We start from the raw sequence: 13,646 nt of genomic DNA on the forward strand, positions 1-13,646 counted from the left end.
AGAACTGGGGCTGAGGAAATGTGAGAGCAATTTTGAATGCTTTTTGTGTCAGGAGTATTTGATGGCAAAAGAGGAATTGCAGTTGGGAGGGAACTAGATAGGGAAAATAATTCCTAAGTTTTATTTCTGGAGTCTAGTTAGTGTCACAAAGTAAAAACATTGTTTACTATGACTCTTTCATAGACCTTTACTGGTTTGCATATGCATATAGAAGCTTTCTGATGTAGAAATATAGGTTTCTGTCCATTGATTTTGTAAAGGCAGACTAGTAGATTTAAAGGAGAGAGAGAGAGCCTGAAACTGACCTGTGACATTTTCTTGAACATCCATGAAGAGCTGGGCAACAACAGTATCCTAAGAAAAGGAGAAAAAGCACATGAAAGTTAAGTGACTGAGTTTTAAAAAAGTGTGCACACAAAAAGAAAGAGCATAAAGAAAAAGACAAGAAATATAGAGAGTAAATGAAAGGGGAAAAAAATTCCCTGATGTGAAGTCCGTGAGGATGTCCAGGCTGTGAAACTTGAAAGAGAAAGAACCTTTAAAGTATCTAATATTGTATGTAATGAATTTACTTAAGGAGGTCTGAGTAAAAGGTTTAAGTGTGTGATATTCATACTTAAATCTGGGAATGCTTTTGATGTTCCTGAAGAAAAGATATCTGATCTTGCAACTCTGTAATTAAAACATATGAGTTGTTTTATCATCTACTAGTTCATAATAAAACATATTTAAAATGTTAAATCCCTTGGCTTGGCATGGAGTATTTTTGGGAAACTGTGACTTATTTGTGGAGAATGATGAGGAAAAAGCAAGCATGCTAAACAAATATGTTCATGGAAGAAACTCCTGGAGAAGGACCACGATTGACTGGCAAAGATACATATAAGAATGGTGTGGATATGACACCATTTGTGGAAGAAAGTGTTTATGAACAACTTGAAAATTTGAAGGTGGACAAAGCCATGGGACCAGACGGGATCCATCCCAGGATATTGAGGGAGCTCAGAGAGGTTCTAGCAGGTCCTCTTTAATAAAGCCAAGACTGGGGAGGTTCCATGGGATTGGAGAATATAAGAAGAGACTGGAAGACCTGAATATGTATACCCTAGAGGAAATGAAGGACGGGGAGATATACACAGACGTTTAAATACTTGAATGATATTAATATAGAAACAAATGGGAAAATGGTAAAACTAGAGGAAATGAATTGAGGTTGCGGGGTGGTAGACTTAGGAGTAATGTCAGAAAATTATTTTTCACAGAGAGGGTATTTGATGCCTGGAATGCCCTCCCAAGGGAGGTGGTGGGAAAAAAAACTGGAGGAATTCAAAAAGGCCTAGGATTAACACAGAATATCTCTAATTAGAAAATGAATGATATAAAAAAACAAAACTTGAAGGGTTGCATATATGTTTGCATGTCAAGTGGTGCTTAGATGGCAACTCTAGCTACATCAACTAAGGCCGGTGCTGGACTGGCTTGTACAGTCTGAGTCCTGCATATAGCAATCCGGTTTAGGATGGGCTGGAAAGAGTTTCGACAGAAACTCCAGTAATTTGTAACATGAGGACAGTGCCAGGCAGACGTTCTTACAGTCTTTGTCCCACAAATGATGAGATAGATTCGGATATGCTGGAGTGGGCTTTGACAGCAACTCCAGTAGTTAGAACATAAGGACAGAGCAGGGCGGATTTCTATGGTCCATGCCCCAGAAACACCAAAGAAAGACCATGATCAAGTATATAATACCATGTTCATTGTTGATTTAATATTGAATTGATAATGAATGTGACTGTTGAGCAGATTGGATGGACCATTCAGGTCTTTTATCTGCCGTGGTTTACTATGTACTATATGTTCTCCGAGGACAAGCAGGCTGCTTGTTCTCACTGATGGGTGACGTCCACGGCAGCCCCTCCAATCGGAATCTTCACTAGCAAAGTCCTTTGCTAGCCCTCGCGCGCACCGCGCATGCGCGGCCGTCTTCCCGCCCGAAACCGGCTCGAGCCGGCCAGTCTTCTTTCGTCCGCACTCGGTACGGCTGTGTTTTTTGCCGTGTCGAGCCCCGGAGAGTCGACCTCGCGCGTCCTTTGTACAAATCGACGTGTTTTTTCTTCGGAAAAGATTTAATTTCGTTCGGAAAGTGCTCCGCAAACCCCCTTGGGTTTCATTTGCCCCTTCCCGTATTTCCAGTCTTTGCCCCGGTAAGTTTTCTTTCGTCGTCGGGGTAGGCCTCTTTTCGGCCTCGGTCGAGATTTTTCTCCCTCAAAGTTTTTGGTGCTCAAATTCGTCATTTCGGATTTTGATTTCGCCGGCGTGATTTTTCCGCCCATGACATCGAAGCCTTCCAGCGGCTTCAAGAAGTGCACCCAGTGCGCCCGGGTAATCTCGCTCACTGATAGGCACTCTTCGTGTCTTCAGTGTCTGGGGGCCGAGCACCGTCCTCAGAACTGTAGCCTGTGTTCCCTGTTACAAAGGCGGACTCAGGTAGCGAGATTGGCCCAGTGGAACGTTTTGTTCTCGGGCTCTTCGTCGGCATCGGCACCGGGGTCATCGAGTGCATCGACGTCGTCAGCGTCCAGACCTTCATCCTCGGCCGCCAGTGCATCGAGTGCATCGAGGCATCGGCCCTCTGCATCGGCGCCGAGACATCGGATAGCTGCATCGGCGCCGAGACATCGGATAGCTGCATCGGCGTCGGTGGTACCGGGACCTCGTCTGCTGATGTCGTCGGACGGTGGTGCATCGTCAGGAGTGCAGGTGAGGGCTGTCCATTCCCCTGCTGGTGGCGGTGAGCCTTCGGGTGGGTCTCCCCCTACCCTGAGGGCTCCTGCGGTACAGCCCCCCCGGGATCGACCTGCTTCGACCTCGGCCCCGAGGAAGCGACGGATGGATTCTACGTCCTCCTCGTCGGTGCCGGGGAGCTCCGGTGACATGCTTCGGAAGAAGTCGAAGAAGCATCGACACCGGTCTCCTCCCCGCGTCGGCACCGAGAGCTCTGGGTCGCCGAGGGAGTCGGCACCCAGCAGGCATCGGCACCGAGAGGACCGCTCACCCTCTGTTCAGGAGGTGTCGATGCGCTCCACTCTGGACAGCCCGGAACAGCCTCCACGCCCGGAACAGGTTCTGACGTCGACGCCTGCATCGGCCTCCATGCCTTTCTCTGCAGCCACTCTGAACGAGAGCCTCCGGGCCGTTCTCCCAGAGATTCTGGGAGAGCTGTTGCGCCCTACCCCTCCGGTACCGGCGGTGCTTGCGCCTCCGGTACCGTCAAGCGTGGCGCCGGCTGGCCCATCGCCCGGGGTGAGGTCTCCGACGTCGGTACCGCGTACGGTGCCGACTGCGGCCACCTCCCAGGAGGGCTCCCCGACTACGTCGGCGGAGGGAGCTTCGCCGATGCGGGCGAGGGAGTCTACCTCTCGACGCCCCCATCGTGGACGTGGCTCCACGGAGTCGAGCCGGGCGAGGTTGCAGACACAGGTCTGTGAACTTGTGTCTGACACCGAGGGTGAGGCCTCGTGGGAAGAGGAAGAAGACCCAGATATTTCTCTGACGAGGAGTCTGAGGGTCTTCCTTCCGATCCCACTCCCTCTCCTGAAAGACAGCTTTCTCCTCCCGAGAGTCTGTCTTTTGCTTCCTTTGTCCGGGAGATGTCTACGGCCATCCCCTTCCCGGTGGTTGTGGAGGACGAGCCCAGGGCTGAAATGTTTGAGCTCCTGGACTATCCTTCTCCACCTAAGGAAGCGTCCACTGTTCCCTTGCACCATGTCCTGAAAAAGACATTGCTTGCGAACTGGACCAAGCCACTAAGTAATCCCCACATCCCCAAGAAGATCGAGTCCCAGTACCGGATCCATGGGGACCCAGAGCTGATGCGCACTCAGTTGCCTCACGACTCTGGAGTTGTGGATCTGGCCCTAAAGAAGGCTAAGAGTTCTAGGGAGCATGCTTCGGCGCCCCCGGGCAAAGACTCTAGAACCTTAGACTCCTTTGGGAGGAAGGCCTACCATTCCTCTATGCTCGTGGCCAAAATCCAGTCTTACCAGCTCTACACGAGCATACACATGCGGAACAATGTGCGGCAGTTGGCGGGCTTGGTTGATGCTCTCCCCCCTGAGCAAGCCAAGCCTTTTCAGGAGGTAGTCAGGCAGCTGAAGGCGTGCAGAAAATTCCTGGCCAGAGGGGTGTATGACACCTTTGATGTTGCGTCCAGGGCCGCTGCTCAAGGTGTGGTGATGCGCAGGCTCTCATGGCTGCGTGCCTCCGACCTGGAGAATAGACTCCAGCAGCGGATTGCGGACTCGCCTTGCCGTGCGGACAATATTTTTGGAGAGAAGGTCGAGCAGGTGGTAGAGCATCTCCACCAGCGGGATACCGCATTCGACAAGTTCTCCAGCCGGCAGCCTTCAGCATCTACCTCTACAGGTAGAAGATTTTTTGGGGGGAAGGAGGACTGTTCCCTACTCTTCTGGCAAGCGTAGGTACAATCCTCCTTCTCGACAGCCTGCGGCCCAGGCTAAGCCCCAGCGCGCTCGCTCTCGTCAGCAGCGTGCGCCTCAGCAAGGCCCCGCGGCTCCCCAGCAAAAGCAAGGGGCGAGCTTTTGACTGGCTCCAGCAGAGCATAGCCGACATCCAAGTGTCAGTGCCGGGCGACCTTCCAGTCGGGGGGAGGTTGAAAGCTTTTCACCAAAGGTGGCCTCTCATAACCTCCGATCAGTGGGTTCTGCAAATAGTCCGGCAAGGATACACCCTCAATTTGGCCTCAAAACCTCCAAATTGTCCACCGGGAGCTCAGTCTTACAGCTTCCAGCACAAGCAGGTACTTGCAGAGGAACTCTCCGCCCTTCTCAGCGCCAATGCGGTCGAGCCCGGGCAAGAAGGGCTGGGATTCTATTCCAGGTACTTCCTTGTGGAAAAGAAAACGGGGGATGCGTCCCATCCTAGACCTAAGGGCCCTGAACAAATATCTCGTAAAAGAAAAGTTCAGGATGCTTTCCCTGGGCACCCTTCTTCCCATGATTCAGGAAAACGATTGGCTATGCTCTCTGGACTTGAAGGATGCCTACACACACATCCCGATACTGCCAGCTCACAGACAGTATCTGCGATTTCAGCTGGGCACACGTCACTTCCAGTACTGTGTGCTACCCTTTGGGCTCGCCTCTGCGCCCAGGGTGTTCACAAAGTGCCTGGCTGTAGTAGCAGCGGCACTTCGCAGGCTGGGGGTGCACGTGTTCCCATATCTCGACGATTGGCTGGTGAAGAACACGTCCGAGGCAGGAGCCCTGCAGTCCATGCAGATGACTATTCGCCTCCTGGAGCTACTGGGGTTTGTGATAAATTACCCAAAGTCCCATCTTCTCCCAGTGCAGAGACTCGAATTCATAGGAGCTCTGCTGGATTCTCGGACGGCTCGCGCCTATCTCCCAGAGACGAGAGCCAACAACTTGTTGTCCCTCGTCTCGCGGGTGCGAGCGTCCCAGCAGATCACAGCTCGGCAGATGTTGAGATTGCTAGGCCACATGGCCTCCACAGTTCATGTGACTCCCATGGCCCGCCTTCACATGAGATCTGCTCAATGGACCCTAGCTTCCCAGTGGTTTCAAGCTGCTGGGGATCTAGAAGACGTGATCCACCTGTCCACGAGTTTTCTCGAATCCCTGTATTGGTGGACGATTTGGTCCAATCTGACTCTGGGACGTCCTTTCCAAATTCCTCAGCCACAAAAAGTGCTGACCACGGATGCGTCTCTCCTGGGATGGGGAGCTCATGTCGATGGGCTTCACACCCAAGGAAGCTGGTCCCTCCAGGAACGCGGTCTATAGATCAATCTCCTGGAGTTGCGAGCGATCTGGAACGCTCTGAAGGCTTTCAGAGATCGGCTGTCCCACCAAATTATCCAAATTCAGACAGACAACCAGGTTGCCATGTACTATGTCAACAAGCAGGGGGGCACCGGATCTCGCCCCCTGTGTCAGGAAGCCGTCAACATGTGGCTCTGGGCTCGCCGTCTCGGCATGGTGCTCCAAGCCACATATCTGGCAGGCGTAAACAACAGTCTGGTCGACAGACTGAGCAGGATTATGCAACCTCACGAATGGTCGCTCAACTCCCGAGTGGTGCGCCAGATCTTCCAAGCGTGGGGCACCCCCTTGGTGGATCTCTTCGCATCTCGAGCGAACCACAAAGTCCCTCAGTTCTGTTCCAGGCTTCAGGCCCCCGGCAGACTGGCATCGGATGCCTTCCTCCTGGATTGGGGGGAGGGCCTGCTGTATGCTTATCCTCCCACTCCTCTGGTGGGGAAGACTTTGTTGAAACTCAAGCAAGACCGAGGCACCATGATTCTGATTGCTCCTTTTTGGCCGCGTCAGATCTGGTTCCCTCTTCTTCTGGAGTTATCCTCCGAAGAACCGTGGAGATTGGAGTGTTTTCCGACCCTCATCACGCAGGACGAAGGGGCTCTTCTGCATCCCAGCCTCCGGTCCCTGGCTCTCACGGCCTGGATGTTGAGAGCGTAGACTTTGCCTCTTTGGGTCTGTCAGAGGGTGTCTCCCGCATCTTGCTTGCTTCCAGGAAAGATTCCACTAAGAGGAGTTACTTCTTTCTGTGGAGGAGGTTTGCCGTCTGGTGTGACAGCAAGGCCCTAGCTCCTCGCTCTTGTCCTACACAGACCCTGCTTGAATACCTTCTGCACTTGTCTGAGTCTGGTCTCAAGACCAACTCTGTAAGAGTTCACCTTAGCGCAATCAGTGCATACCATTACCTTGTGGAAGGTAAGCCGATCTCAGGACAGCCTTTAGTTGTTCGCTTCATGAGAGGTTTGCTTTTGTCAAAGCCCCCTGTCAAGCCTCCTACAGTGTCATGGGATCTCAATGTCGTTCTCTCCCAGCTGATGAAACCTCCTTTTGAGCCACTGAATTCCTGCCATCTGAAGTACTTGACCTGGAAGGTCATTTTCTTGGTGGCAGTTACTTCAGCTCGTAGAGTCAGTGAGCTTCAGGCCCTGGTAGCCCAGGCCCCTTACACCAAATTTCATCATAACAGAGTAGTCCTCTGCACTCACCCTAAGTTCTTGCCAAAGGTCGTGTCGGAGTTCCATCTGAACCAGTCAATTGTCTTGCCAACATTCTTTCCCCGTCCTCATTCCTGCCCTGCTGAACGTCAGCTGCACACATTGGACTGCAAGAGAGCATTGGCCTTCTACCTGGAGCGGACACAGCCCCACAGACAGTCCGCCCAATTGTTTGTTTCTTTTGATCCCAATAGGAGGGGAGTGGCTGTAGGGAAACGCACCATATCCAATTGGCTAGCAGATTGCATTTCCTTCACTTACGCCCAGGCGGGGCTGGCTCTTGAGGGTCATGTCACGGCTCATAATGTTAGAGCCATGGCTGCGTCGGTAGCCCACTTGAAGTCAGCCTCCATTGAAGAAATTTGCAAAGCTGCGACGTGGTCATCTGTCCACACATTCACATCTCATTACTGCCTGCAGCAGGATACCCGACGCGACAGTCGGTTCGGGCAGTCAGTTCTTCAGAACCTGTTTGGGCTTTAGGATCCAACTCCACCCCCCGAGGGCCCTGTTTGTTCTGTTCCAGGCTGCACTCTCAGTTAGTTGGTAAATTTTTTAGGTCAATCTCAGTTATGTCCTCGCCGTTGCGAGGCCCAATTGACCATGGTTGTTGTTTTGAGTGAGCCTGGGGGCTAGGGATACCCCATCAGTGAGAACAAGCAGCCTGCTTGTCCTCGGAGGAAAGCGAATGCTACATACCTGTAGAAGGTATTCTCCGAGGACAGCAGGCTGATTGTTCTCACAAACCCGCCCGCCTCCCCTTTGGAGTTGTGTCTTCCCTTGTATTGTCTTGCTACATACTGGACTGGCCGGCTCGAGCCGGTTTCGGGCGGGAAGACGGCCGCGCATGCGCGGTGGGCGCGCTAGGGCTAGCAAAGGACTTTGCTAGTGAAGATTCCGATTGGAGGGGCTGCCGTGGACGTCACCCATCAGTGAGAACAATCAGCCTGCTGTCCTCGGAGAATACCTTCTACAGGTATGTAGCATTCGCTTTATCACTGTAATACCGTACTCCGCCACCAGGGGGGCTACATATGTATAGATATATTTTATTCAGTGAAAACTCAAGCCCAACAGAACAAATAAATAGAGCTGTTTACAGGACCGTGGGGAACAGAGGAGAGGGAGCAATGCTGGATCTGCAGAGAGGGAGGTTGCTGAAGAGAGAGAGACTGGACTGGAGGTGCCAAGACCTGTCGCCTCTTCCTCTTTAACATCAGCAAAATTCGCCCTTTCCTCTCTGAACACACCACCCGAACTCTCGTCCTCGCTCTCATTACCTCTCGCCTGGACTACTGCAACTTACTCCTCACTGGCCTCCCACTTAGCCATCTATCCCCCCTTCAATCTGTTCAGAACTCTGCTGCACGTCTCATATTACTACTACTACTACTATTTAGCATTTCTATAGCGCTACAAGGCGTACGCAGCGCTGCACAAACATAGAAGAAAGACAGTCCCTGCTCAAAGAGCTTACAATCTAATAGACAAAAAATAAATAAAGTAATCAAATCAATTAATTAATGTGAACGGGAAGGCAGAGAGGAGGGTAGGTGGAGGCGAGTGGTTACAAGTGGTTACGAGTGAAAAGCAATGTTAAAGAGGTGGGCGCCAGAACCGATATACTCATATCACCCCTCTCCTCAGGTCACTTCACTGGCTTCCGATCAGATACCGCATTCAATTCAAGCTTCTCCTTCTTACCTACAAATGCACTCAGTCTGCTGCCCCTCACTATCTTTCTACCCTCATCTCCCCTTACATTCCCGCCCGTAACCTCCGTTCACAGGATAAATCCCTCCTCTCAGTACCCTTCTCCACCACCGCCAACTCCAGGATCCGCTCATTCTGCCTCGCCTCACCCTATGCTTGGAACAACCTTCCTGAGCCCTTACGCCAAGCCCGCTCCCTGCCCGTCTTCAAGTCTTTGCTTAAAGCCCACCTCTTCAATGCTGCGTTCGGCACCTAACCCTTACCGTTCAGTGAATCCAGACTGCCCCAATTTGACTGCCCCTATCGGACCGACCGTTCACTTGTCTATTAGATTGTAAGCTCTTTAAGCAGGGACTGTCTCTCTTGGTTAAATTGTACAGCGCTGCGTAACCCTAGTAGCGCTCTAGAAATGTTAAGTAGTAGTAGTAGGTGGGGAGAGAAGAGAAAGATTATGCAAATAGTGAGGTAGGGGGAGATGCCAGACCCATGGGTGGAGGAGGAACCTCACCAAAATTGGCTTTGGGCGCCATAATCCCTTCTGCTGGCCCTGTTGCTCACTTGGCATGAGGCCTCATGTATTATGTTACATATACAGTGGTATTTTTTGTGTTATGTAAATAAATTGTCTGTTTCTATGTCAAAAGGTCAGACTTCTTTAATGAAGACGACTCTTTAAAGGAGGTTCACAAGATCAATGAGGTGTATGCAACACTGCAACAGGAGCTGAAGGTAAAGAGCCATCTGTGTGCAGAGCTTGCTTTCTGTGTGCGCACATATCCAGTCATGTAATATTGATATTTCCATGGGAAACTATAGGTTTTTTTGCATGTTGTATCCTTCCCAGAAAAAAACTGTCCATTATTACTTCTTATTTGGCTTTTGTGCTTACTTCCATAAAAGTTTGATGACAGATTTTATCGTTCTGTTTTTTTTCCTGAGTGCGTTTTGATATTTGACTTTTTGTACACCTATATTGTTGGCTGTGTGGCCAATAAAAATGTTGAAACTTAAAAAAATAATTTGCTAAAAGAAAACAAGATAATAAAGCAAGTAAAAATTATCACCCTTCATTTCCCCCACCCTGTGGAAGAGTGGGAGTAGCCTAGTGGTTACAGCACTGGGCTGACAACCATGGAGGCATGTTCAAATCCCACTGCTGCTCCTTGGATTTAGTGAAGGGATAGCCTCACCAATCTATTACATTTCTTTGAAGGGGTGAACAAACATGTGGATAAAACCAGTCAATATTGTGTATCTGAATTTTCCAAAGGCATTTGACAAAGTACCTCATGAAAGACTCCAGAGGAAATTGGAGAGTCATGGGATAGGAGGTAGTGTCCTATTGTGGATTAAAAACTGGTTAAAAGATAGAAAACAGAGAGTAGAATGATAAAGGGTAGATAGTGGGGTTCCCCAGAGGTCTATGCTGGGACCATTGCTTTTTAACATATTTATAAATGATCTAGAGATGGGAGTAATTAGTGACGACATTAAATTTGCTGATGACACAAAGTTATTCAAAATTGTTAAATCGCAAGAGGATTGTGAAAAATTACAAGAGGACCTTGAGAGACTGGGCATCTAAATAGTAACATAGTAGATGACGGCAGAAAAAGACCTGCAGATGATGTTTAATATGATCAAGTGCAAAATGATGCATGTGGGAATGAGGAACCCAAACTATAGCTATGTAGTGCAAGGTTCCACATTAGGAGTCACTGACCAGGAAAGGGATCTAGGTTGATGATACATTGACAGGAAAGGGATCTAGGTTGATGATACATTGAAACCTTCTGCTCGGTGTGCTGCAGCGGCTAAGAAAGCAAATAGAATGTTAAGTATTATTAGGAAAGGAATGGAAAACAAAAATGAGGACATTATAATGCCTTTGTATCGCTCCATGGTGCGACCGCACCTCGAATATTGTGTTCAGTTCTGATCGCCATATCTCAAAAAAGATGTAGTGAAATTAGAAAAGGTACAGAGAAGGGTGACGAAAATTATAAAGGGGATGGGACGACTTCCTTATGAGGAAAGGCTCTTCAGCTTGGAGAAAGACAGCTGAGGGGAGATATGATAGAGGTCTATGAAATAATGAGTGGAGTGGAATGGGTAGACGTGAATCGTTTGTTTACTCTTTCCAAAAATACTAGGACTAGGAGGCATCCGATGAAGCTACAAAGTAGTAAATTTAAAACGAATCGGAGAAAAGTTTTCTTCACTCAACGTGTAATTAAACTCTGGAATTCGTTGCCAGAGAATGTGGTAAAGGCGGTTAGTTTAGCGGGGTTTAAAAAAAGGTTTGGATGGCTTCCTAAAGGAAAAGCCCATAGACCATTATTAAAATGACTTGGGGAAAATCCACTGCTTATTTCTGGGATAAGCAGCATAAAATGTATTGAACTTTTTGGGGGATTTTGCCAGGTATTTGTGACCTGGATTGGCCACTGTTGGAAACAGGATGCTGGGCTTGATGGACCTTTGGTCTGTCTGAAAATAAATATATATATATATATATATATACACACACACACATACAAACATAAGTACATAAGTATTGAGGGGATAATATTAGGGTTAGGGAGTATATCTATCTATCTCTAGCTGTATAGATAAAGATATACTCCCTAACCATAATATTACCCCCTCAATCTTGGTGGTGAGCACACAGCACAGAAGAACCAAATACCCCACCCCTGCAGAGAGCAACTCTGGGCACTACAGCATGTTGAGAATCAAGCTTCTAGCCTCATGTGACAAAGGAGGTATTTGACTTTTTATTCAGAAAGTGGAGCTGATATTTAAAAAGACTATTCTCAGTATCTGGATAAATAGTAATCTGAAAACACAAAAAACTCAGGACTTGATTTCAGCAAAATCCACATGAATAATCAAATTACAAGCTGAATCTTCATACACTATATGTGTACTTCTATCTTTGTATCAAGTGATATCTTTTTTTAAATTTTAATTATTTTTATTTTATTTTCAAAAAATGGAGAAAAAAGACCTCATCAGCCCCTGCATGACGATATTTTTATTCAATTTTTCAATCGATACAATCGTCTGCTTGTTCTGGGGCTCCGTTATAATCCTCGGTCTTAAAAAACTCCACCTCCCTTTTTAATACCAACAAAAGTGTTCAATTTCAAGGTTCAAATATTATAATCGTGATTGTTCTCAACAATTCCTACTCTAATGTTACTTAGCTTTCTACTTTGCCCTACGGGGCTCTCCGTTTCGCTATACGTTATATTGTCTTATATGCTTCATCAGGGGGCCAAGCAACGAATGGCAAATCACAATTCACGATATCTACAATCAAACAAATAGATATCATATCAATTTTCATATACAAAGACTAAATGTTATATTCTTAAATAGATACACTATCCGACTACCAACCTTATAACATGGCGTCTCCTGCTTATCTGACACCGGTAGTGAAAACTTTACCCGGAAGGGGTTGCTCTTATTTATATTCCTGATTGGCTTTAATCTAACCCTAATAGGTTCCAGAATAACTCATTTCCACTCTATTTATCTCAAATTTAACACTATAAGAATGTTTCCAAATTACACAAGATTCAAAATGTGTTTTCAAAAAAATGCAGTCCATTCTATTTGTGAATTCAGCCCTCTTGGTTCTAGAGATTGTAAAACATATATCCACTTCTGTTCCCTTCTAATAAGTATTTTGTTCCTATCTCCTCCACATGGATTATGTGGAACATGATCTAACACAAAACATCTCAGTGATTCAAAAGTATGTCCTTTTTCTTGACAATGTCCTACTAATGGAGCGCCTTTTTATTTAATTTAATACATGAACGATGTTCTGTAATGCGCTGATGTAATCGACGCTTCGTTTTCCCAACATAAATTTTTTGACAAGGGCATTTCAGAATGTATATCACGTATGTAGATTGACAATCGGTCTGAAACCGTAATTTGTAGACTTTACCGTCAACCGGATTCCTAAATTCAGTTAGTTCTTCTGTAATACTACATGTTTTGCATTGTAAACATTTTTTATGTTCGCCTATTTTGTTGTTTAGTTTCAATGAAGGTAAATTTGCAGGACTCACTATTTCTTTAAGATTGCGTGTTCTTGAAAACGCAATTCTGATCTGTTGATTGTGTAAAATAGGATGTGATTGCATTATGGACCAATTCCGATGTATTATATGCCTCATATTGTCTCCCCCCTTGAAATATTGTATCACAAAAGTATTAATATCTTCTACTTGTGGTTTCGACGAGTTAGATAACAATAACTCCCTATTGTTGTATTTCGCTCTTTTTATGTTTAAACTTTTTTATTATCGAAAGGCACAATACAATGCAACTTGGAGGCTTCATACAACAAAGTTCAATTTTCCATTCAGCATTGCAATAACATTATATCTGCTTCATTCACTGAATCTCATTTTTCTGTTCCCCCCCCCCTCAACCCCCTCCCCACCTTATATCATTATTTGTCCACAATTGTTAAAAGAAAGTCATAACACATTAACAATATAACACAACTTTTGCTTTGGCAAATATACAATTGTTAATCAACCATTGTTATACCGTGATGTAAAATGATCAGCTTATCACACTAATGTAATTCAAATCCTCTTATTCCTCTATCCCCTTCCCTACACCCTCCTCCCACTCTTCCCTATTAATCCCCCCCCACCCCCCTTGACTAACTCAAATTAATATATCCCAATATTGTAGTGATGTATGGTTCTTTTATAAAGTATTAATGACCAAACTTCGGCCTCTCTGTGTCATTTTTTCCAGGTAGCTACCCCATGTTTTAAGAAACCTTATTTTCCTTTTGTATTGTCCTTTAACTTCTTTCGCCTCCCAC

The 13,646-nt window shown here is 47.0% G+C and overlaps 1 protein-coding gene across 3 annotated transcripts in view; it reads left to right on the top strand.

Moving 5' to 3' along the window:
• The window catches only part of ABRAXAS1 (abraxas 1, BRCA1 A complex subunit), a 74,907-nt gene that overhangs the window by 40,220 nt on the left and 21,041 nt on the right, over nucleotides 1–13,646 (top strand). For all 3 annotated transcript variants that reach the window (XM_030190560.1, XM_030190562.1, XM_030190561.1), the window contains exon 7: nucleotides 9,430–9,514. In XM_030190560.1, coding sequence (XP_030046420.1) covers nucleotides 9,430–9,514 — 85 coding nt within the window. The remainder of the gene's footprint in view (nucleotides 1–9,429; nucleotides 9,515–13,646) is intronic.

This window comes from Microcaecilia unicolor, chromosome 2 (assembly GCF_901765095.1).
Source record: "Microcaecilia unicolor chromosome 2, aMicUni1.1, whole genome shotgun sequence".
Taxonomy (NCBI): domain Eukaryota; kingdom Metazoa; phylum Chordata; class Amphibia; order Gymnophiona; family Siphonopidae; genus Microcaecilia; species Microcaecilia unicolor.